Source organism: Scyliorhinus canicula, chromosome 25, assembly GCF_902713615.1.
Source record: "Scyliorhinus canicula chromosome 25, sScyCan1.1, whole genome shotgun sequence".
Classification (NCBI taxonomy): domain Eukaryota; kingdom Metazoa; phylum Chordata; class Chondrichthyes; order Carcharhiniformes; family Scyliorhinidae; genus Scyliorhinus; species Scyliorhinus canicula.
In genome coordinates, this window is record NC_052170.1 from 22,211,156 (window position 1) to 22,237,605 (window position 26,450).

The 26,450-nt window shown below is 49.2% G+C and overlaps 1 protein-coding gene across 1 annotated transcript in view; it reads right to left on the minus strand.

Annotated features, from left to right (window-relative positions):
• LOC119957015 (asialoglycoprotein receptor 1-like) overlaps positions 1–26,450 on the minus strand; it is a 62,375-nt gene that overhangs the window by 19,287 nt on the left and 16,638 nt on the right. Inside the window, exons 3-5 of the mRNA XM_038784599.1 lie at positions 9,255–9,371; positions 8,071–8,142; positions 3,034–3,102 (exon numbers count right to left, since the gene is read on the minus strand). Coding sequence (XP_038640527.1) covers positions 3,034–3,102; positions 8,071–8,142; positions 9,255–9,371 — 258 coding nt within the window. The remainder of the gene's footprint in view (positions 1–3,033; positions 3,103–8,070; positions 8,143–9,254; positions 9,372–26,450) is intronic.

Consider the following 26,450-nt stretch of genomic DNA (forward strand, 5'->3'; position numbering starts at 1 on the left):
CGGCAAACGTAGTTCAACCCGGGGAAGGATTGGGTAGCACGGTGGCCTAGTGGTTACCACAACTGCCTCACGGCGCTGAGGTCCCAGGTTCGATCCCGGCTCTGGGTCACTGTCCGTGTGGAGTTTGCACATTCTCCCCGTGTCTGCGTGGGTTTCGCCCCCACAACCCAAAAATGTGCAGAGCAGGTGGATTGGCCGCGCTAAATTGCCCCTTAATTGGAAAAAATAATTGGGTAATCTAAATTTATAAAAAAAACCTGGGGAAGGATGAAGTGATGCAATTGGGGGGGGGTCAAACAGGGCAAAGGATTACACAATAACTGGGAGGACACAGAGAGGTGTAGATGAAGCGAGGGAGCTTGGATTGAAGGTCCAGAGATCGCTGAGTGACCTCTTTCTGTGCCATAAGCTTTCTATGATTCTAATTCCCCCTCTACCCCCCCCCCCCCCCATCCCATCAATCAACCTGGAGAAACCTCTGAGGCCCAGCATTCTGCGGTTAGGGCCGCAGGAACCGTTTGCAAGCAGTCAGGTGAGCGATGCTTTGAAACGGGATCGAACTCCAGCGGGAGGCAATTGCTGAGGGGGCAGGGGGAGGTGAGGGGGGGGGGCACCATTGTGCCCGACGGTGGAATGTTGCTGCCACCTACTGGCTCAACATGAGAACTGCAGGTGTCACGGTCTCACATTTCAGTTCAGCCTCAACCTCTGGTTGTTCCTCATGCCGACCTACACAGGGGCGGGGAATCAATCCACAGAAAAATTCACCCTCCCGACGACGGTCTCTGTGATTGGCCCTGCACATCTCCCTGCCAGAAGGAAGAAAACAGAAGTAAAAACTGGAAAATAAGAATACTGGGTCCGAACTGTTACTTCCTATTGGGCAACGGCCCCTTTGAACGAACTTTTGAATGTAACATGACACTCAGGGAAGTTCTGTACAGAAAGGAAGGGAATATCTCGAGGGAGATTGAAGCAAGAATTCAATTTGCTCGGACCTTGCTAAGTTGAAACTCTTAAAGAGGGAGCTGATTTCTTGAATTGTATTCCAGAGAGCTTTTCAACACCAACTTCTGAAGATCCAACAAACGATGGCGCAGTGTTTGACCTAGAGAACGAAGCCGGACAAGTGTTCGAGGTGGCAGTGGGGGAGCATTTTAGTGATAGCGATCACAACGCATTACGTTTTGAAATTTTTGCGGGTAACGATAAAGGAGGTCTGCAAAGAAGGGTTTTGGATTCGGGGACGGCTGATTTTATTAAAATAAGACATATCTGGCCAAAGTAGACTGGGAACAGCTACTGCTGGCGGAGGGGGTGGGGGTGTGTGGCAGGGGAGGTGTCATACAGGAATTGGCGAAAATACAGGTCCAATGTGTTCTCTTCGGGGTGAAATGTAGGAGCAACAAGTCCAGAGGTCCCTGGATGTCTAGGAATATTTAGGATTTGATAGGAAGGAAAAGAGAGGCTTTTAAAAGGTACAAAGGCAGCAAATCTACAGATACCCTGGTGGAGTATAGAATGTGCAGGGAGGGGGAGGGGGGGGGACTGACAAAAGCAATTAGGTGAGCAGAGAGGGGACATGAAAAAGCACTGGAGGGTAAGATTAGGGAGAATCCCAAGATATTCCTTAAATATCAAGGGAAGAGGATAACCAGAGAAAGAGTGGGACCCATTAGGGACCAACGGGGTAATCTGTGCATCAAGCAAGATAACATTGGTCAGGTGTTAAACAAGTACGTTACATCTGTGCTCACTTTGGGGAAGGAGGATGCGGGCGCAGCATTCAGGCTGAGGTACCGTGAGGGTCTTGACTAGTTTGGCAAAGGGAGTGAGGTGGTTTTGGAGGTTTTAGCAGGCTTAAAAGAGGACAAGTCCCCAGGTCCAGATGTGTTGTAACCCAGGCTGCAGCAGGCGATGAGGGAAGAGATTGCAGGGGCTCTGACCCAAATTTTTAATTCCTCTCTGGCCACAGCGGAGGTGCCAGAGGACTGGAGGACAGCTAATGTGGTTCCACTTTTCAAGAAGGGTTTGAGAGATAGTCCAGGGAATTACAGGCCAGTGAGTCTCACATCAGTGGGAGGGAAACTATTGGAGAAAATTCTGAAGGATAAAATCAATCTCCACTTGCAGAGGCGAGGTTTAATTTGGATAGTCAGCATGGCTTTGTCAGAGGGAGGTCATACCTCACAAATTTGATTGAATTTTTTGAGGAGATGACCAGATGTGCGGATGAGGGTAGTGCAGTGGATGTAGATTATATGGATTTCAACAAAGTCTTTGACAAGGTCCCACATGAAAAGGTCCCACAAGAGAATCATAAATAAGGATAAAGCACATAGGATCCAGGGCGAATTGGATCCTAAATTGGCTTAGTGATCGGAGACAGAAGTTGGTGGTAGAAGGCTGTTTGTGTGACTGGAGGCCGGTGTCCAGTGGCGTGGCACAGGGATCAAGGGTTAATAGTTAGGCAGGCTGTGATGTCACTAGTGGAAGGGGCGGGGTCTGATTTTAGTTTCATTTTCAGCCCTGCCCTGTATCTGCTTTTAGTTTCATTTTTAGAATTCTGCTCTGGGTTCTGAGGAAAGGAGGTGGGTTTCTCTGACTGACTTCTGAAAGCTTCTCTCTCAAGGACATTGTGAATAACCCTGTCAGCCACAGAGTGTTAACTTTATTTATAAGTGGCATTTGACCTGTGTGTGTTTGGATTTTGCTTCACCGAAACATTAGAAGTAGATAGCAAAGTTAGCTCAATTACCTTTATTTTGTAAGAAATATTTAACTGTTAATTGAAAAGCTGCTGTTTCCGTGTATGTCAATGGGATTAATCCTGTGTTAATAATAAAGTTTGTTTGAATATAAAAGTTGTCAGTGGAATCGCTCCTGGAGCTAAGTCTCCTTCCCTCACAGTTTACAAATTGAAAGATTGTTGGGGTCCCACCCGGTTTTCTGATATACATTGGGGTCTGGTCTGGGTATTGTAACAATCGAGAAGTTATCCTGTCTGCTGTGACAGGATGAGTGTTGACTTACTTTTGTTGCCCAGCTCTCTCTGTCCTTTCACGAGCTGCAAATGGTCATTCCTTATTTGATCACCCAGCTCTGCAAATGGAAGACAAACATCAGTCCGCAGAATTTATAACAAATGCAATCTCTACCCAGTGTTTGACTAAGTCACTTTGAGATTTAAGCATTGATGCCTATTACATTGGCGACGAGGATAAATCAGACTATGATTTCAGAATTCGAGGGGGAAGGGGGTGCCATCCGAGATTTCTATAGAAGGAAAGAGGAGTGATCTCGGCAGTTACAGTGAGTGAAAAATAATGACACGAACAGGAAAACCCGATTCCTTTGATCGGGGGGCTGAAGGCTGGGGCCAATACATTGAGAGGCTCCAGTACTTATTCACTGCGAATTACATGACTGGAGAAGACAAACAATAAGTGAGCTTGCTTACAATATGCGGACCCCAGACTTATTAGAAGATCTCCTTAGAAGTTTAAAATCGCCAAAAGCTCCGGGTACCAAGTTGTTTGATCGGTTACGGGAAGGAGCATTGCAACGGCAATCCCTCTATCATAATGCAATGGGATAAATTCAATTCGGCCATCAGGAATCTAGGGGAGACCATTTCTGTATTTGGAGCAAGACTTTGTCAAACGTCTGTGCACCGGGGACTCGGCTGGTCATTCAGTGACATGTTACGCGATCGGTTGGTTTGCGGAGTTGTGATCTGAGACTCCAAAGGAAAGCGTTAGCAGAAACAAAAATATCCGCGGATAAAGCAATAGGGATATCTCAAGCCACTGGATGTGGCCCACATGCTTCTGAGCTCCAGTGTGTGCAGGAGGGTGAGGTGAGTCAACTCTGGATGGGAGCGGCTACTCAATGAGGACTCCGAGCGGCAGGCAGAGAGGAGGCCGAACAGAGATCCCAAGAGCAGGATCGTGGACATAAGCAAAAGAAAAAAAGGAATGTTGATGTGTGTTGTGGGGGAGATCATCCTCAGGATTTCGGCCATCACAAAGATTTCATTTGCTTCGATTATAACAGGAAGGGCCACATTCAATAACGGTGACGAGCCAGTTTAAAACAAAAACCCATGAAGTAGAGGAAGATTCTGAGGAAGAATCCGAGATATATAAGTTCAACATGGCCAAGTTGAACAAGGCGGCTCCCACTGAGATAGTCCTTGTGGTAAACGGGCGACCATTGAGAATGGAGTTTGACACGGGCACTTTTGCCACAGTTGTGGGAGAACAAACCTATGATTATCTGCGAGCAGGAGTCTAAACCCCCTGAGGTTAAGCAGTGTGGCTGCCGGGTTAGTAACTTATACGGGGGAAACCCTAAGGATATTAAGTACCACAACTGCACCAGTGTCGTATCAACATCAATCTGCTCAATTACCCATGTGGCGTGACTGACTATGACAGGTAAAGCTATACTGGCTGGAAATGTTTAAAATAATGGACGGTGTCTTTTAAGAGATTCTGTGCAAGTACGAAGATGTTTTTCAAAATGAGCTGGGGCGGGTACAAGGGGCCAAGGCCAAAATCTATGTCAACCCCAGTCCACACCAGAATTCTTCAGCACTCGGCCTGTTCCATATGCTGTGCATGAGAAAGTCGAGGCCGAATGGAGACTCTCAAAGGATTTATAAGAAGCATAAGGCCGGTGTACTTCTCTGACTGGGCGACCTCTATTGTTCCCGTTGTGAAACTCGACCGCACTGTCAGGGTCTGTGGCGATTACGAACTCACCATGAACCAAGCGGCCCGACTCAATAGGTGTCCTATCCCAAAGAGAGGAGATCTTTACACAAAGCGGGGAGGGGGGGGGGGGGGGGGGGGGATTGTGGGGGGGTTCACATATCCAAAGCTCGACTTGATCCATGCTTACCCAATATTTGAGCTCGACAAAGACTCCAGAAAATACGCAACGATCAACACACATAAGGACATGTTCCAGGATACAAGATTGCCCTTTGACATATTGTCGACCTGCAAAACCTTCCAACGATCGATGGAGAATTTGCTGCAGGGAATCCTAAAAGTCGTCGTGCACTTGAACAATGTCCTGGTGATGGGGACTTCACAGGAGGAACATTTGGCCAACCTGGAGGAAGACGTTTAGAGATGCAAGACTGAAAAGGGAAAAATGCAGTTTTCAGGCCAGTGAAGTTACGTATTTGGGGTTTAAAGTTGACGCCCGGGGCCGAGACCCCTAAGAAGGTAAGGTCAAAGCAATCAGAGAGGTTCCTGCACTGGGAAACTTCGTGGAATTAAAATAATTTCTGGGTGCGTCAATTATTACGGCTGATTTATACCAAACTTCGCAACCACATTGGTGCCCCTGCATCACCTCCTAAAGAAATAGCAAGTTGCCACTGGAACGATCCACAGCAACAGGTCTTCGAACAGGTCAGGCTGGCTTTACAATCGCCCAGTTTACTAGTTCACTTTGACCCAGACAAGCGAATAACCTTAACGTGTGACGCTTCGCCCTGTGGGGTAGAGGAGCCGTCCTTTCACACAAATCAGCACGATCGACCCACCGCTTTGGCCTCCTGGACTGTCACCAAGGCCGAAAAAAGATGTCCGGAAATTGAGGAGGAGGGCCTAGCAGTAGGACACAGGGTGAAAATGTTTCACCAATATGTTTATAGGCCGCCATTTTACCATCACTGCTGTTGACAAACTGCTGTCGGCGAGGGTAGGCAGCCATTGCTTCGGCCTTGGGCTCTGGGTTTGGTTGCCTCCGGTTACGTTTCCCAACAGCGGTCCGGGACTCAGGCGCCCAATGCCGGCGCTCTGAGACGACTCCCTCAGAGCGCGGCTCCGCCCTCGACGCCACAGGAAATTGCCCTGGCTTTAAATTCCTTGGACGCCTTGCCCGCATCATCATATTGGACTCAGCAATTCGCAGTCCTGTCTAAAATGAAGAGGGTGGTTTCCGGAGGCCGAACACGACGAATCGGAGCAGCTCGGATCAGAGGAAACGCAAACTGAGGTGCGAAGACGGGGTATTCCTTTGGTGTTCCCGGGCGGCGGTAGAGCCTCCAGCGAGAGAGCCACACCGCACGCATCCCGGACAAAACCCAAATGAAGGTGCTGGCTAGGAGCCGCATCTGGTTGCCGGGCATCGAAAGTTTGGTCCACTGGTGTGATTTCGGCCAGTTACAGCAGACCCAGCCGTCCGCAACTCAACCACATCCCTGGGGATGGCCTGGCTGCCCTTGGACAAGATTCCCAATCGACTTTTCTGGTCCCTTCCTGAGGAAAATGTTCCTGGTTTTGTGTGGTAGCCCGCTCTAAGTGGTCAGATGTCCAGGAAACATGTACGATTTAGACAGAGTTTTGCGACACACGGCCCCCCAGAAGTTATTGTTTCGGAAAATGGCACTGCTTTTACCGGGGAGGAATTGAACCAATGGTATTGAAGACATCCACACAGCCCCTTATCACCCACTCCCAGCCTCAAGCGGAAACAGTGGTTCGGGCCTTCACATCCGCCATGGAGAAACAGCCAGATAGGCCATTGTGAATGAGCTAGACAATGACCCCCTTTCTTACCACGCCACCTCCCCCATTACCACCGGGGTCACACCAGCGGGTCTGTTGCTGGGGCGACGTCTCTGAACTCGGCCGGATCTGATGTTCCCCAATTTGGCTGGAGGTGAGGCGAAAACTTTGTGTGGTTTCAAGAAGGAATTAGATATAGTTCTTGGGGGTTAAAGGAATAAAAGGATATGGGGGGGGGGGAAGGTGGGATCAGGGTATTGAAATTGATGATCAGCCATGACCATAATGAATGGGGGAGCAGCGCTCGAAGGGCCGAATGGCCTCCTACTGTTTCTATTTTTATATTTCAATGTAAATACCCTGACACGACCAAAGGTAACAGATCTTTCAAAGCAGATGATCTCGTTTTTGTTGGAAACTGGGGTTGGATCACCATGGTTACCTGTGGGGAATTGTAGCAAGGCCTGTGTCCTATCTGGTGGACCTAAAAAGGAGACAAGTGTGACCAATGTTTCTTCATCAGAGTCAGGAATGAGGGAACCGGCTGTTTCGGAAGGGACCCCACTTGTCACTTCAGAGGGAAGTGGAGAGGGGGACTGGACCAACGCACCCTGCACCCTCGACTGTTTGTGTGGAGTTTGCACGTTCTCCCCGTGTCTGCGTGGGTTTCCTCCGGGAGCTCCGGTTTCCTCCCACAGTGCCGTGCAAGTTAGGTGGACTGACCGTGCTAAATCGCCCCTTAGAAACCAGGGGTGTGTAGGTTAGGTTAAGGGGTTGTTGGGATAGGCCAGGTAAGCAGATTTGGGCGGAGTGCTCTTTCAGCCAGTCGCTGCAGACTCGATGGGCCAAATGGCCTCCTTCTGCACTGCAGGGATTCTCTGACGCCCTGATCTCATGCCATTGAAAATTGGAGGTGCCAGGATTGGGGGAGGGAAGCCCAGAATCAGGTCCCGCCCACCATTTTTAAATAGCTCCACGGCTCCTTGGCTCCACGAAAATCCAACCTGAAGTGGGCAGCAGGGTAGCATGGTGGTTAGCATAAATGCTTCACAGCTCCAGGGTCCCAGGTTCGATTCCCGGCTGGGTCACTGTCTGTGTGGAGTCTGCACGTCCTCCCCCTGTGTGCGTGGGTTTCCTCCAGGTGCTCCGGTTTCCTCCCACAGTCCAAAGATGTGCGGGTTAGGTGGATTGGCCATGCTAAATTGCCCTTAGTGTCCTAAAAAGTAAGGTTAATGGGGGGATTGTTGGGTTACAGGTATAGGGTGGATACGTGGGTTTGAGTAGGGTGATCATTGCTCGGCACAACATCGAGGGCCGAAGGGCCTGTTCTGTGCTGTACTGTTCTATGTTCTATGTTCTAACCCTGAGTCTGCGACCCTCCAGGTCTCTGTTTCTGAATCGCGTCCCACACACTGCACTTACTCACTGGGCCACTGGGGGGCATTGGAGAGTCATTCTGAACGACTGCAATGCTGGTCCAGTAATGAGGCTCCTGCGTTTGATTGGGCCGCATTGAACACGGGACACGTTGACAAACACTTACCCTTCTTCATCTTTGCAATTTGCATCGTGACATCATCCCTGAAATCTTTAATTTCGTTCGAGATCTGTTTAACTGAAAACGAAAGAGTTATCGTCAGCATTCCCCCAACTCCAACCATCTCAAGCAACAGAACTGTCTCCACGTGGATGTGACTGGGGAACCTAGGGATGGACGAGCCAGCAACGCTCACATCCCATGAAAGAATAAAGGGATTAAAGTGGGACCTTCTCTGAATTCTATCCAACAACAAGCCAAGGTGATTTTGTTTTTTAAGGTGGGAAGAGGGGCGGGGGGAGGTTTCCTGAGCAGGTGCTGGATATTCACACCTATAAACACTGGCCAGAGCAGTTGTACTGACTCCGGGTGGGCTGTTAATCTCAAAGTCACACAGGGAAGTCATTACGCATGTCAAGTTTTTGTTGGAGGCTATCAGTTTAATTCCATGATAGAATGGGAGTTGGGAATCTGGAGAGTAGCTAATTAGCATTTCTACCTGGATACAAGGCTTAGGTGATTCATGCTGCCACAGCGTTAAGCCTTGAGAGTGAAATGATCCACAGAAAGCCATTGTGGTATTGGATTCCTGTTTTTCTAAGGTATTCCCGCAACTCACAGGCACATGTCAGTCTGCAAGAATCTGACAGCGAGAGCAGGAGATGGAGGCATCTAGTCCTGCGCCTAAAGGAGAGAAAGAATCTGACCCTACGTTTCACTCATGCAGAATGCAGGTGGGAGCTCACACTCAGACTGAAGAGACTGAGCTCCTGAGGAATTAAAGGAGGCTGGAAGATCTGTCTAGCCTTGGCCAGAGAGAAGGAATCTCCAGGTCGACCCTCACAATGAAAGTTGTTTCTGGGATTAATACTGGCTGGGAAAGGGGAAAAGAAGCAGGCTATTGGGAGTGGAGAATAGCTTTGGATTGGTTCTCGGAGAACGAAGTGCACCTTACAAAGTAAAGAAGGACTAAAACAGTAGATCTTTGGTATTGCTAAAAGTTAAATTGGGAGTGCGGTTGAGAACCAAAGGTGCCGAACAAATAGTGTTTACCTAAAGTTGCATTTAGACTGTTTGTTACAGTGAAAGTCTTAAAACTTGAAAACTTGTTCAGTCAGTTCTGAAGGATTGTCGGCATTCCCTTAAGATTCCCAACGCCATCCGCATATGACACACTTTCAAGAACTTACATTTCAACAATCCGACGACGAATATGATAATCAACAGGACAAAGAGTCCCAGGAGAACGTAGGCAACGAGATTGGGGAACTTCTTCCCATCCGCTCCTGCTGATCCTTTACCGGGGCCTGGAATGGGAAATGGAGATGAGAAAGTACATTGTGAACTTTTCTGCAGAACCTTTCTGTCTGTTTGTGAATGATCGAGGCGTTGATCCCACGGTGGGTGAAACTGGGGAATTCATGACCAGAAAATAGGAGATGGCAGAGGCTTTGAACAAGATTCACAGTAGAAGATAAAAAAAACAACCCAGGAGTAGTGGATAATTGTCATGTGAGAGTATCTTTAAGAAATGGGTGTTTAAGAAATTTATCTTCAAGAAATGGGTGTCAGTGATGTCAGAGTGTGGCTGGAGCTGGGCTGTCTGTCAGTTTTTTTACTTTCGTTTTAGGCTGTTTGCTGCAGCGTGTGTTTTAGTTTTGTTTTCAGTGTTGGAGCTGAAGCCAGACGGAGCAGGTGTACTGTTGTTCTCTCTGCCATGAAAAGACTATCTCTTTATCATTTGCTGAATTCAGAATTATAAATGTTCTCAGGAGTGAATGTAAACCTGATGTGCTTCTGTTAAAAGGTGTTTCTTTTGTCTTCTGGATGTTGTTTGGGAAGTTATTAAGGATTACTTAGTGTTGTATTCTTTGGGGATTGTATTTGAATTGATGGTTGCTAAGATGTTCACTGTATGTTTTAAAAAGGTTAATTTGAGTTCATAGAATAAACATTGTTCTGCTTTGAAAAATACTTTTCCATTTCTGCTGTACCACACCTGTAGAGTGGGCCGTGTGCTCCCCATACCTCAATCTAGTAAAAGTTGTGGGTCAGGTGAACTCCATGATACACTTTGGGGTTCTCTAAACCCTGGCCCATAACATAATCAATAGGCACATTGGGAGGAAGGACCCTAATACAATTATTCGAGATAAACTAATGGGACAAAAGGTTGACTTCAAAAGTCTCCTGAATCTCAGTACCTGCCTTGAAAGAAGCCAACTGCATTCTTAGCTTTCATGTCGAGAGGGCTAGAATTACAGGAGCAGGGATGTACTTCTGAGGCTGTATAAGGCTCTGGTCAGACCGCATTTGGAGTATTGTGAGCAATTTTGTGCCCCGTATCTAAGGAAGGATGTGCTGGCTTTGGAAAGGGTCCAGAGGAGGTTCACAAGAATGATCCCTGGAACGAAGAGCTTGTCTCATGAGGAACAGTTGAGTGGATCTGCACTCGTTGGAGTTTAGAAGGATGAGGGGGAGATCTTATTGGAACCTACAGGATGCTGCGAGGCCTGGATAGAGTGGACTTGGAGAGGATGTTTCCACTTGTAGGAAAAACTAGAAGCCGAGGGCTTAGCCTCAGACTGAAGGGACGATCTTTTATAAAACAGAGATGAGGAGAAATTTGTTCAGCCAGAGGGTGGTGAATCTGTGGAACTCTTTGCCGCAGAAGGCTGTGGAGGCCAAATCACTGAGTGTCTTTAAGACAGAGATAGATAGGTTCTCGATTAATCAGGGGTAATGCGGAGAATGGGGATGATAAAAATATCAGCCATGATTGAATCGCGGAGCAGACCCGATGGGCCTAATTCTGCTCCGATGTCTTATGGACTGATGGTTTTATGGACTTGTCAGAGAATGGGGATGAGAAAAATATCAGCCATGATTGATTCGCGGAGCAGACTCGATGGGCTGAATGGCCTAATTCTGCTGCGATGTTTTATGGTCTTATAGTGATGTCAGAGACAGTGCATACATCTCCCAAAGGTTCCCAGGCACGGGGAAGGTCTCAGTTGATGGGAGAATCACAATTTCTATTTCAGAATGGGGGGGGAGACAGAGAGTAGGAATCTATAGGCTAGTTAGTGTAACATCTGACACTGGGAAAATGCTGGAATCCATTCTTGCCGAAGTAGTGGCAGAACATTTAGAAAAATCATAATTTTCTGGAACAATGTGCCAGTTTTGCCCCCTTTATCTAAGGAAAGATATACCGGCATTGAAGGCAGTCCACGGAAGGTTGACTAGATCGATCCTGGGCATGGAGGGATTTTCTAATGAGGAGAGGTTGAGTAGGTTGGGCCTGTACTCATTGTGGAGTTGAGAATGAGAGAGGCGACCTTATTGAGACATATCGGATTCTCAGGGGGGTTTGACAGGGTCGATGCTGAGAGGTTGTTTCCCCTTGTGGGAGAGTCTCGGACCAGGGGGCAGAATCTCAGAGTAAGGGGGTCGCCCATTTCAGACAGAGATGAGGAGGAATTTCTTCTCCCAGAGGGGAGTGAATCTGTGGAATTCTTTATCGCAGAGAGCTGGAGAGGCCGGGTCGTTAAGTATGTTCAAGTGTGAGAGAGACAGATTTTTAATCAGTGAGGGAATCGAGGGTTATGGGGGTAAAGGGGAGAAAGTGGAGCTGAGGATTATATCAGATCAGTCATGATCTCATTGAATGGCCGAGCAGACTCGATGGGCCGAATGGTCTACTTCTGCCCCTACGTCCTATGGTCTTATAATACAATCGGACGGAATCAACATGGTTTAGTGAAAGGGAAACTGTGTTTGACACGTTTTACAATCCATTGAGGATGTAAAAAGCAGGGTGGATAAAGGTGAACCACTAGATGTAGTGCATTTAATAAGATGCCACTTAAAAGGTTACTGGACAAAATAAGAGTTCATGATGTTGGGTTTGACAGAATGTTAGGGGATTTGGCTATCTAACAGGAAACAGAGAGTCAGGATAAATGGGTCAATTTCAGGTTGGAAAACTGTAGCTCGTGGAGTTTTGCAGGGATCAGTGCTGGGGCCTCAGCTATTCGGAATCTATGTCAATAACTTGGATGGCAGGACCAACTGTAACGTTGCTGATGATACAGAGATAGGTAAGAAAGGGGAGGGAGTGACGTAGTGGTATTTTTGCTGGACTGGTAATCCAGAGACCCAGGGCAATGCTCTGGAGACGTGGGTTCCAATCCCACCACGCTAAAAAAATTAGAAGCCCAATGATTTAAAAAATAAATAAATTTAGAGTTCCCGATTCATTTTTTTTCCAATTAAAGGGGAATTTAGCCTGGCCAATCCACCTTCCCTTTTTGGGCTGTGGGGGCGCAGCCCACGCAAACACGGGGCGAATGTGCAAACTCCACGCGGACAGCGACCCAGAGCCGGGATCGAACCTGGGACCTCGCCGCCGTCAGGCAGCAGTGCTAATCACCGCGCCACCGTGCTGCCCTTAAAAGTCTAATGATGACCATGAAACCATTGTCAATTGTTGTGAAAAGCTATCTGGTTCACTAATCCCCTTGAGGGAAGGAAGTCTGCCGCCCTTACTGAGTCTGGGCTACATGTCATTCCAGACCCCACAGCAATGTGGTTGACTCTTAATTGCCCGCTGAAACAGTGCAGCAAGTCACTCAGTTCAAGGCAATTAGGGATAGGCATTAAATGCTGGGCTTCAAACCCATGAAAGAATAAATAAAAATATTATCTGACAAGATTGTGGTTGCTGTATTTGTCCCTCTCCCGTTTTGTGAATGGGGGTAACGTCTGCCGACCTGTGGCAACACCTACCTGTCCCGGGGGGGGGGGGGGGGGGGGGGGGGGGGGGGGGGGTTGTGGTCACGACCACGGCCGATTACACCCTTATTTCCCTCAGCAATCCAAGATACATTGCATTGGGGCTGGGTGACTGTAATAACCCTCCATAGACTTCATGGGGGAGACCCAATCGATCTCCTCATGGGCCTCGTGGAATATGCAGTGAAAGAGTCAACCCCATTGGCTGTGGGTCTGGAGTCACATGTAGGCCAGACCGGGTAAGGACGGCAGATGTCCTCCCCTGAAGGAACATTAGTGAACCAAATGGGTGCTGAATGTCGGAATTTCAGATGCATTGTATTAAGGTATTTGGCGCACTAAGGGTTAAAAGTCCGGGTTAGTGTGTGTGACTGCTGCAGTCATGGTTTTAAAAGAAAGCCTAGTTTGAAGGGCAAGTATATTTTGGGAGCCAGCGGTGCAATTAAAGCATCGTAAAAAGCTTGCGCGAATGGAATTTCGTTTTGATTAAGGGGATTCCCTGTGGAGTTAATTAGATTTCAGGTTGGTAAGAAGATGTCATTACTGGGTGGAGCCAAGGCGTCAGGGATTTTATAGGAAAAGCAGGTCAGCGCAGTTCTGGATGAAGCTGTGACCACAGGTCAGGAGGTTTGCCCTCTGCAGGTCTGTTAAACGAGATTAACAGTCTTTGCAGCAGTGCAGAGTTGTCTGAGGACAAGGGGGAGCTGAAACAAGCTGTAGAAATACAACCAGAGTTTCTGCATGGGTCTGACAGATGCTGGGTGCGATTCTCCCAGCCCCGCGCCGGGCCGTAGAATCGACGCAACTGCGCCACGCCCCCCTGACGCCGGAATGCGATTCTCCGAGATGCGGAGAATCGGCGCGATTTACGCCGGCAGGTTTGACGTGGCGCGGTCGCGGGCTGCGGTACGAGGCCGGGCCACCGATTCTCCGGCCCGGATGGCCCGAGCGGCCGCGCGGAAAATGCAGAGTCTCGCTGGCGCCGTTCACACCTGGTCGCTGCCGGCGGGGACTCTGCGCGAAGGGTCGGGGGGGGGGCGGCCTGTGGGGTGGAGGGGGTGTTGGCTCCGTCCCTGGTGGGGCCTCCGGTGGGATCTGGCCCACGATCGGGGCCCACAGATTGGCGGGCCGGCTTCTCTCCCCCCCCCAGGCCTACTGTGTTGCGCGTCCGGCCCCAGAACCCCCACGCATGTTGCGTCGGGGCCGACATGTTCCATAAAACCACCGCGCATGCGCAGATTGGCGCATCGCCACCGCGCATGTGTGGGTTGGCGCATCACCACCGCGCATGTGTGGGTTGGCGTTTCGCCACTGCGCACGCACAGGATTGCGTTGCCCCCAGTGCGCGTCAGGAAGTGAGGCTGGAGCGGCATGAACCGCTCCATCGCCATGCTGCCCCTCGCTACTGCCCGCGTCCATTCACGAGTGTTCACGATGGCGCCGACACTTTGTCCCGCGATCGGAGAATCCGCGCCCCTTGTCTTTAAAGCAGTTTGAGGAGATCTGTCTTTCTCAAAAAAAAATCTCTGTAAACCAAGTATTCCGGTCGCCGTTGGTAGTGAAAGTGGATTGAGAGCTGAGATGGTGTCTTCCCTTGTTTAAGTGGGAATAAAGTTGGCAGTTAAGGATATTGTATTCACTAGTCTTGTTTAAGGGGTCATTGTAAGTTATTTTCTAGCCTGCTGTTAAATATTTTAATACTGTGTTGATAATCAAGTTTGTTTTAATGTCCCATACCCCCATTTCTGTCTGAAGTCACTCCAAGAGCGAGGTGTCCTTTTCTCAGTCTTGCCGAAATTAAGTAAAATACTGGGGTTTCTGTCAAGGATTTGAGCCACTATTGGGGTCTGGTCTGGGGTTGTAATAGAAGGAATTTATCATAAGAATATAAGAACATAAGAACTAGGAGCAGGAGTAGGCCATCTGGCCCCTCGGGCCTGCTCCACCATTCAATGGGATCATGGCTGATCTTTTGTGGACTCAGCTCCACTTTGCGGCCCGAGCACCATAACCCTTAATCCCTTTATTCTTCAAAAAACTATCTATCTCTATCTTAAAAACATTTAATGAAGGAGCCTCAACTGCTTCACTGGGCAAGGAATTCCATAGATTCACAACCCTTTGGGTGAAGAAGTTCCTCATGAGCTCAGTCCTAAATCTACTTCCCCTTATTTTGAGGCTATGTCCCCTCGTTCTGCTTTCACCCGCCAGTGGAAACAACCTGCCCGCATCTATCCAATCTATTTCCTTCATAATTTTATATCTTTCTATATGATCCCCCCTCTTTCTTCTAAATTCCAACGAGTACAGTCCCAGTCTATTCAACCTCTCCTCGTAATCCAACCCCTTCAGCTCTGGGATTAACCTCGTGAATCTCCTCTGCCCACCCTCCAATGCCAGTACGTCCTTTCTCAGGTAAAGAGGCCAAAACTGAACACACTACTCCAAGTGTGGCCTCACTAACACCTTATACAATTGCAGCATAACCTCTCTAGTCTTAAACTCCATCCCTCTAGCAATGAAGGACAAAATTCCATTTGCCTTCTTAATCACCTGTTGCACCTGTAAACCAACTTTCTGTGACTCGTGCACTAGCACACCCAGGTCTCTCTGCACAGCAGCATGTTTTAATAGTTTATCATTTAAATAATAATCCCTTTTGCTGTTATTCCTACCAAAATGGATAACCTCACATTTGTCAACATTGTATTCCATCTGCCAGACCCTAGCCCATTCACTTAACCTATCCAAATCCCTCTGCAGACTTCCAGTATCCTCTGCACCTTTTCGCTTTACCACTCATCTTCGTGTCGTCTGCAAACTTGGACACATTGCACTTGGTCCCCAACTCCAAATCATCTATGTAAATTGTGAACAATTGTGGTCCCAACATGGATCCCTGAGGGACACCACTAGCTACTAATTGCCAACCAGAGAAACACCCATTAATCCCCACTCTTTGCTTTCTATTAATTAACCAATCCTCTATCCATGCTACTACTTTACCCTTAATGCCATGCATATTTATCTGATGCAGCAACCTTTTGTGTGGCACCTTGTTAAAAGCTTTCTGGAAATCTAGATATACCACATCTATTGGCTCCCCGTTATCTACTGCACTGGTAATGTCCTCAAAAATCAATCAATAGTAATTGCCCTGATCACCATCATTGAGACGAGCTTTATAATCCATGTATATCAATTGAATTAAATTCTACCAGCTCCTGTGGTGGGATTTGAACCCATATGCTCCCCCCCCCCCCCCCCCCCCCCCCCCCAGAGCAGGGGCCTGGGGCCTCTAGTTGGCTCGTGAAGGGCCTGGGCAATGGAAAGCGCACATTTAGTACCTCAGCTATCCCACCCTGTCTCCACAAGAGGGCTTTCATTAGCGTGCCTCATCCACTCCACATTTCCTTTGACAACTCTGGGGCGGGCGGCGAGACTCACGTCTCGCCGACTTTTGGAGGGCCAGAGAATTCGGCGACCGGCGGCGGCGGGATTCACGGCGACCCCCGGCGATTCTCCGACCTGGCGGGGGGGGGGGGGGGGGTCGGAGAATCCCGCCCTATGTCTTTCGGGACTTGTGGGATGAAACCGGAGCACCCGGAGGAAACCCACGCAGACATGGGGATAACGTGCAGACTCCGCAGACAATGACCCAAGCGGGAATCGAACCTGGGACCCTGGAGCTGTGAAGCAACAGTGCTAACCACTGTGTTACTGCCCTGAGTGCAGTGGGGATGACATGTCTGGTGGGAACAGTCAGTCAAGATAAGAAAATGAGGGGACTGAATAGTCGTCTTGCTGCTGCCCAAGTGTGTGTCCATCTCAGGACACTGACTGGCAGAGTCCTTAAAGGACTTTGAGTTCACCTATAACATTGCAAGTACCCTCGGTGAGAGTAATCGAGGGGCAATGTCCTTTACAATGCACAGAAGGGAGGGAAGTCATGTCTCATGAGTGGTGAGTACAACATTGGACACCAAAATGAACATTCAACGGAGAGTGAACAAAAAAAAACACACCGTTGTTTCTTCCACCAGAAAGGAAATGTCCCTGACTCCCCCGTAACCAACAATGTGCATCATCCGTGAGGCGCAACTCTCCCGTAACCATCAATGTGTGCCGTCCGTGAGGCCTAACTCCCCCGTAACCATCAATGTGTGCCGTCCGTGAGGCCTAACTCCCCCGTAACCATCAATGTGTGCCGTCCGTGAGGCCTAACTCCCCCGTAACCATCAATGTGCGCCATCCGTGAGGGCTAACTCCCCGTAACCATCAATGTGTGCCGTCCGTGTGGCGTGCCAATAGATTTAGCTCTTGGGCTAAGTAAATCTCAACAGATATCGATGAATGAGTGAAATCTGTGCAATGTGAAAAATTTACAAGTGAAATTTAATTTTTTTAAAAGCACCCTTTGCGTCCTCAACATGTAGTGGGACTGGGATTGGGCGGGAAAGGTGTGGCTGTGATGTGGAGCCTCCCGGTTTTCCCAGGAGGCTCGTTTACAGTTTGCCCTCAGGTGCAGCATTGTCAGCTAACAGCAGGATTCACCATTGGAATAGCTTCCCCTGTCTCAGGAATGGCATGCATTCCCCCTGCATACTGTCGGAGCTTCAATGTTTAATGTAATCCGGTGGGAAATGGGGAAAGAACGAACGGAAAGGGCGCACGCTTCCGGTTACACCATCAGGAATGGCGTACAATTGATAAAATTTACCCCACCCTCCCCTCCGTACGCTCTCTCAGCAACCCATCCCCACCTTATTTCCCTGTGTACGTCTCCAGTCTTTCCGCATCGGTTTGCTTCTCTACTCGATAATGTCGAAGAATTTCTGTCTCTCATCTGGGGGTCAGCAAAGTAACATTAGTAATGGTCGCTCGCATAAGGGCGGTTAGGTAGCACAGTGGTTAGCACTGCTGCCTCACAGCACCAGGGACCCGGGTGTGTGGGTTTCCTCCGGGTGCTCCGGTTTCCTCCCACAGTCCAAAGATGTGCGGGTTAGGTGGATCGGCTGTGCTAAAATTGCCCCTTAGTGTCCAAAGATGTTAGGTTGGGTTATGGAAATGGGGTGGGGGGATGTGGGCCTAGGTAGGGTGGCTCTTTCAGAGGGTCGGTGCAGACTCGATGGGCTGAATAGCCTCCCTCATCACTGGAGGGATTCTAAGGATGATATGGAATGTGAGCCTGACACGCCTCGAGCACATCATCGTCCGACAGCAGCACGGAAGGCATCAGCAGACTCCGTTTTATTAAGTGCGCAGTGTGTTCACTGAGGAAGAAAATCTCGCCTGTCCAAAACAGAAGCAGGGAGTAAAAATATATCTTGGCAATCGACCAGGCAGAGAACCAAGATTCCATTTCTGGACATAATTAGCGTTTTCTGCTTCCTTATAGAGGATCGGAGTTTGAACAAGAGAACATTACAAATTCCCATCTGCCGCTTGCTCACTCTGTACTCATTTACATCAATATGATGTCAAGTTAAATTGTTTGTTCTGGGCCTGAAAGCTCCCAGGATTAACTCCCTAGGTCCTGTCGTGAGCAATGTGCTGGAAATACCAGAAGGTCATTGCAAAATGATTTATTTTCAATTTCATTGGGTGTTTTCGAGGAAGGGAAGGATTTACATTTACACAGAGATTCTCATCGTCACCGGACTTTACAGTGCTTCACACGCCAACGGAGTGTAACGAGGGAAGCGTGGCAGCCATGATGTGCACAGCAAGAGTCCACAGACATCGCCAATGTGCCGATGACCCGATCATCTGTCTCTTGTGATGTTGATTGAGGGATAAATCTTTGGCCAGGGCACTGGGGACAAGCTCCTCATACCCTTCCTCAAAATGGTGTAATGGGGTCTTTTACATCCACCTGAGCACAGGGGGGGAGGGGGTGGGTGGGGGGCTCAATTTCTGGTCTCATTCGAAAGATAAAGACGCCTCCGGCAGTGCAGCACTCTCTCAGTGATGGTGTCCGCCTTGGACTTTGTGCTCAAACAACCGACGATAACGGTATTGGCGGCGGGGGAGATGAAGACTATTTCATCGGATGTGGCGATTGGCTGTGAGAGGTCCAACCAGAATCGGTAAATCTACTTTTCCCTCGGAGGGGTTTGTGGTGGGCGGGGTGATGGGTTTTGGAGGGCAGGTAGGGAGGAATGAAGGGGGGGGGTGACATCTCGGGAGAGGGGTAACGAAGCCCTTTCAAAAATAGCCTTTGCACTCTGACCCGCCTGCTACAGCCCAGAGTTTGTGACTGCGCAGGCAGATTGAAGCCCTTAACTGTCTCTCGACTGGACAGTTAAGGGCCTCGATTGGCCAAAGGGTGTGGGGGGGGGGGGGGGGGGGGAGGGGGGAGAGTGTGCACGGAGGAAGCCTAGAGGGTGACTTACTTACCCATCATAATTATGGGTCAGGAATTGGCACGAAGGAGATGGGTGGGGCACCCGACGTGCTTTATGTGTCTATACCCCCACCTGAAACCACACCAGGTTGGGGGGTGAGAGGGGTGGGGGGGGGGGGGGGGGGGGAGGGGGGGGGGTGTTGAGCATAGAATCCAGCCCTACACCTCTAGTTCTGAAGCCGGGAGGGAGAGAGAGAGAAGAATGGAACCCAGTGGCAGCACGGTAGCATGGTGGTTAGCATAAATGCTTCACAGCTCCAGAGTCCCAGGTTCGATTCCCGGCTGGGTCACTGTCTGTGTGGAGTCTGCACGTCCTCCCCGTGTGTGCGTGGGTTTCCTCCGGGTGCTCCGGTTTCCTCCCACAGTCCAAAGATGTGCGGGATAGGTGGATTGGCCATGCTAAATTGCCCGTAGTGTACTAAAAAGTAAGGTTAAGGGGGGTGTTGTTGGGTTACGGGTATAGGGTGGATACGTGGGTTTGAGTAGGGTGATCATGGCTCGGCACAACATCGAGGGCCGAAGGGCCTGTTCTGTGCTGTACTGTTCTATGTTCTATGTTCTATGTCTAAATGTATGCAAGCCCTCCCAAAATTCGAAGAGAAGGTGGTAGAAACCTTCTTTAGGACTTTTGAGAAAATAGCAACCCAAATGGAGTGGCCAAAGGAAAAGCGAACATTACCCGCGCCAAGCAACTTGACGGGGTGGGTCGAGGAAGTTTATGCTTCCCTGTCAGAGTGGGAGTCGAAGAATTATGATGTGGTAAGAAGGACTATTCTGGATGCGTATGAATTTGTTCCCGAAGCATAAGGGCAAAGATTTTGGGAAGTTTTATAAGAATTATTGGTTAATTCTCTTGTGTTGTGACTCCGGAGTCTGTGGGGCTGATATTTTTTTAAAATTTAGATTACCCAATTATTTTTTCCAATTAAGGGGCAATTTAGCGTGGCCAATCCACCTACTCTGCACATTTTTGGGTTGTGGGGGCGAAACCCACGCAGACACGGGGAGAACGTGCAAACTCCACACGGACAGTGACCCAGAGCCGGGATCGAACCTGGGACCTCAGCGCCGTGAGGCGGTTGTGCTAACCACTAGGCCACCGTGCTGCCTGTGGGGCTGATATTGACCGTGCACTAGCCCAGGAAAGGGGGAGGGGGTTTAACATGATTTTAAGACTTGTTTAACTGTTAATTGAAAAGCTATTTTCTGTGATGTTAATGCGATTCCTCCTGTGATAATAAGAATATTTCTTTTAAATAAAAAAATCCCTATTTGTTAGTTGAGTCACTCCTGGGGCAAAGTACCCTTTCCTCACAGTTTGCAAATGGAATCATTGTTCGGGGTCTCGTCCAGTTGCTAATATAAATTGATGTCTGGTCCGCTACCGTAACAAAAATTGGGGGTTCGTCCGGGATTTAAAGGTATAATTCTTTGTTTGTTTTGGGAAACAAAGAGTGAGTGTAAGGAGCTGGTGTTTTCAATCAGGTATTGAATTCTGTCAGTTTAAATAGGGTACAATGGCTCTTTCATTGGCTAAGAGTTTCTTAGGTGTGGAAGAGGTCTGTCATGGGAATGTCACTTTAAGAAATGTTTGTCTTCTCAAGTGGCTGCAGTGATGTCAGTGTGTGGGTGGAGCTGGGCTCTGGCTCTGCTTTTTACTTTCGTTTTGAGCTGCAAGTTGGTCCCACTCTCTCTGCCTGCTAAAGAATGCCTCCAGATCACTTGATGATTTCAAAGTAATACCTGTTTCTGTAAGGAATGCAAACCTGCTGTCTTTGTTAACAAGGGTCTTTGACTTATGGATGTTGTTAAGAAAGTTACTAAGGGTTACCTATAGAGTACCCTATCTTTGAGGGGGGTATCGGTGATGGTAGTTGAGAAGATGTTTACTGTGTGTTTATAAAATGTTAAGTGTATTCATAGAATAATTTTGTTTTAAAATACTTTAGATCTCTGTTGCATCACACCTGAAAAGTGGGCCCTTGTGCTCCCATAACCAAAATCTATTCAAAGTTGTGGGTCAGGTGAACTCCATGATATACTTTGGGGTTCTCTAAACCCTGGCCCATAGTAGGTCACTTGGAATGGTTTACAAGGGGTGAATTTGGCGGCTAAGCTGCAGTTAGTTTTATTTGTAGAGGCGAGAAAGGTAGCTATAAGTACAGCGATAGCGCAGCATTTAAGTCTAGAGATGATGCCTGAGACACAGTCTGAATCATTAGAATTAGCTAAAATTCAATTGCAGATGAAACAGTTGCGACAGGGTAAAGAAATGAGACAGCTTAAACTGCTGGCCAAAATGCTGCCCTCCAGGATTGAGGATTGTGTTCCGGATGTTATTGGGGAGAACCAGACGGGGTTTGTTAAGGGTAGGCAGTTGGTGGCCAACGTAAGAAGGTTGATAAATGTGATCATGATGCCCCCGGAAGGTAGGGAGGTGGAGTTAGTAATCGCAATGGATGCAGAAAAGATCAGGTAGAATGGGATTGTCTGTGGGAGGTACTGGGACGGTTCGGATTTGGGCGGGGCTTTATTGACTGGGTCAGGTGCTCAGTCAGGCTCCTGCGGCAAGCGTACGGACGAATAGGACAACATCGGACCAGTTTAGACTGCACCGGGGACGAGACAGGGATTCCCCCTCTCCCCACTGTGGTTCGCGCTAGCTATAGAGCCGTTGGCAATTGCTCTGAGAGCCTCGAGGGGCTGGAGAGGACTGGTCCAGGGGGGGAGGGGGGGGGGGGGGGTGGAGCACAGAGTCTCGTTCCATGCAGACAATCTGCTTCTGTATGTATCGGACCCATTAGAGGGGATGGAAGAAATCATGAGGATTCTAGGAGAATTTGGCCGGTTTTCGGGGTATAAGCTAAATATGGGGAAAAGTGAAATGTTTACGGTCCAGGCGAGGGGACAGGAGAGGCGAATGGGGGAGCTGCCGTTTACATTAGTCGGGGGAAGCTTTAGGTACCGAGGCATCCAGGTGGCGCGGGAATGGGACCGGCTGCATAAATTAAATCTGTCCCGGCTAGTAGACCAAATGAAGGATGATTTTCGGAGATGGGACGCGCTCCCGTTGTCATTAGCTGGGAGGGTGCAGACGGTGAAGATGACGGTCCTCCCGAGATTCCTGTTCGTGTTTCAATGTCTCCCCATCTTTACTCCGCGGTCCTATATTAAACGGGTCAACAAGGTGATCACTGACTTCGTTTGGGCGGGCAAGACCCCGCGAGTAAGAAAGGTAATGCTTGAGCGGAGTCGGGGAGAGGGCTGGGTAATTATGGGTAGGTTTCTTCGTCCGGCCGCACCAGATTCTGGTACAGCATGCCTTCGGGATTCTCCATTTAGCTGGCAGGTCAATGGGGTTTCCAATTATGGGGCAGCCCCGGGCTGCATGGCAAAACGGAGCATCCCAACGGCGGAGAATTAAGGCAGATATATTGGTGAGAGTGATGCCTGCTGTGGTTGAAAAGCAGTGGGAATCAAACAACTGAAGTGTTGCCATAAGCACATCCTGGGGTGTTGCCAGATTGTGTGGTAACAAGATCACAAAGCCACAGGTTGAGACAGGAGGAGGAGAAGTCAAGGCGTAAAGGTAGAGGGGCTGAGGTTCAGTTATCAGGAACAATCTTTGATCAGATGGTTGATAAAGAACAAGAGCAGGTGGAGGATGAAGAGGAGATCTTTAGAACATAGAACATAGAACAGTACAGCACAGAACAGGCCCTTCGGCCCTCGATGTTGTGCCGAGCAATGATCACCCTACTCAAACCCACGGATCCACCCTATACCCGTAACCCAAATGGAGACCTTTACATATTCAGGCATGAAGAATGGGCAGAAGTTCATCAAGTTGTAATACCTGTGGATTATAGAAAGGAGGATTTATAGGTAGTGCATGAAGATCAGTAAGGGGTCATTTAGGGTTAAAGAAAACTCAAGCAAAAATACAAAAACATTTTATTGGCCTGGACCTCATAAGGATATAGTTAAATTTTGATGTACATGTCACATATACATACATAGAACATACAGTGCAGAAGGATGCCATTCAGCCCATTGAGTCTGCACCGTGGGCAGCACGGTAGCATAGTGGTTAGCACAATCGCTTCACAGCTCCAAGGTCCCAGGTTCGATTCCCGGCTTGGGTCACTGTCTGTGCGGAGTCTGCACGTTCTCCCAGTGTCTGCGTGGGTTTCCTCCGGGCGCTCCAGTTTCCTCCCACAGTCCAAAGATGTGCAGGTTAGGTGGATTGGCCATGCTAAATTGCTCTTAGTGTCCAAAATTGCCCTTAGTGTTGGGTGGGGTTACTGGGTTGTGGGGATAGGATGTAGGTGTGGGTTTGGGTACGGTTGCTCTTTCCAAGAGCCAGTGCAGACTCGATGGGCCGAATGGTCTCCTTCTGCACTGTAAATTGTATTCATGTATGTACTTAAGCCCTCACTTCCACCCTATCCCCACGACCCAATAACCCCTCCTAACCTTTTTGGACACTAAGGGCAATTTAGCACGGCCAATGCACCTAACCTGCATGTCTTTGGACTGTGGGAGGAAACCGGAGCACCCGGAGGAAACTCATGTAGACACGAGGAGAATGTGCAGACTCCGCACAGACAGTGACCTAGCGGAGAATCGAACCTGGGACCCTGGTGCTGTGAAGCCACAGTTCTAGCCACTTGTACTACCGTACTGCCCCACATATGTCAAGTAATAGGAAAACCTCGAGTGGTAATCAAACCAGCACCCTTAATACCCAGTCCGGCATTTGAGGAACCTTTTACTCGCGTCCTAATAGATTGTGTGGAACCCCATCCTAAGGTGAAAAGTGGGAATCAGTATCCATAATGGATGTGTCTACTAGATTTCAACAGGCCATTCCATTAAGAAATACCACAACTGAATGGGTTGTAGAGGAACTAACAATTTATTTTAACAGCTACGGGCAACGAAAAGAAATCTGACCAGATCAAGAATCCAATTTTATGTCAAGGTTATTCAGGGAAGTTATGAATAATTAAGGAGTAAGGCAATTTAAATCACCAGCGTATCGTCCAGAGGTTTAGAAAGAGGCCACCAGGCTTTAAAGACTATGATCAGGGCCTATAGTCAGGAATATCCAGAGGATTGGGATAAAGGAATTCTGTTTGTACTATTTGCAATTAGGGATGCACCTAATGAATCAACTAATTTCAGTCCGTTCAAATTGATGAATTAAGAGGAATTTGATGAGTCAGGGTTCTGAGACTACTGGACTATATGTCAAACTTTAGGGAGAGGTTGGGCGTGATTCTCCGCTCCCCACGCGGCGTGTCGCGGGAGGGCCCCCCGACAAAAATCACGCCCCCCTCGCGCCCCCCGCGATTCTCCCCCCCCCCGGCTCAGAAGAATCGCCGCTCGCTGCTTTTCACGGCGAACGGCAATTCTCCGACCCGGATGGGCCGAGCGGCCTGCCGTTCGCGGCCGTCTCACGATGGCGGCAAACACACCTGGTCGCTGCCGTCATGAAACGGGAGTGAGAAGCCCGTTTGGGGCTTGTAGGTGGCCTAGAAAGGAAAGAGCACCACGACTGTGCTCGGGAGGGCACAGGCCCGCGATCGGTGCCCCACCGATCGTCGGGCCGGCGTCTCAATCGGACGCACTATTTCCCCTCCGCCGCCCCGCAAGATCAAGCCGCTACGTCTTGCGGGGCGGCTGAGGGGAAAGACGGCCAACGCGCGGGTTTGTGCCGTCAGCATCATGACGTCAGCCGCGCATGCGCGGGTTGGAGCCGGCCAACCTGCGCATGCGCGGCTGACGTCATTAGGCGCACCGGCCGCGTCATTCTCAGCGCGATGCCCCCCGGGGCCGAGATTTACGGAGCGCCGCTCCTAGCCCCGCCGGGAGGGGAGAATAGGGGGCGAGGAACGGCCTCCGAGGCCGTCGTGAAACTCGGCCGAGTTCACGACGGCCCTCCCGATTTTTCCCGGGAGCGGAGAATTCCGCCCGTTAGCTAGGGCTGGTAAGTTGGCTAGAGAGTATTTAATAATGAAGTTTGTTTTAATATAAAAGATCCCTATTTGTCAGTGGAATCACTTCTGGGGCGAAGTATCTTTTCCTCAGAGTTTACAAATGGAAAAAGTGTTGGGGTTTCTCGTTCGGTTTCCTAATCTAAATTGGGGTCTGGTCCGTGTATTGGTCGCTTAGTCGGAAAGAACTGGAGTATTGCTGAAGAAAAGAGACACGTCAAAGTTTTTGATCTTGAACCGCATCATGGCGGATTCCCAAGCATACCGAATCTCAACAAGTTACACCGCACGAGACGAGACTGCTGATTGGTTGGCAAGTGGGCTCTGATTGGGAGAGGCGTTGCCGTGGAGAATGCACCAGGGAACAATGGGATAGGCTTTAAGTAGGCTGTGGAAGAAGAAGAGAGGGGGTGAAGAGAAAAAGAGGAGCAGGGAGGGATTGCACAGGTTAGGGCCTAGACATCGGAGGTATAGTGGCCGAGGAATAATGTTGCTGGGCTAGTAATCCAGGCTAATGCTTCAGAGATATTGTTCAAATCCCCCCACGGAAAATTGGAATTCAATTCATCACAAATCTGGAATGTTTTAAGCTGACCTCCGTAGTGGCGACTTTGAGTCCCCTCAATCGCTGTAAAAGCCCATTTAGTTCAGGGAAGGAAATCAGTCACTTTTGTCCAGCCTGGCCTACATTAGACTCCAGGCTCCCAGCAATGAATCAGTACTCCTTTATGCTGAACACCGCTTGGAGGAAGCATAGAACATGGAACAGTACAGCACAGAACAGGCCCTTCGGCCCTCGATGTTGTGCCGAGCAATGATCACCCTACTCAAACCCACGTAACCCGTATACCCGTAACCCAACAATCCCCCCATTAACCTTACACTACGGGCAATTTTTCATGGCCAATCCACCTAACCCGCACATCTTTGGACTGTGGGAGGAAACTGGAGCACCCGGAGGAAACCCACGCACACACGGGGAGGACGTGCAGACTCCACACAGACAGTGACCCAGCCGGGAATCGAACCTGGGACCCTGGAGCTGTGAAGCATTGATGCTAACCACCATGCTACCGTGAGGCCCCGAGGGAAGCACTGAGGGTAGCGACGGTACAGAATGTACTCTGAGTGGGGGGACTTCAATGGATAGAGTGGCTCACTTCTGACCCAGCTGCCTGAGTCCT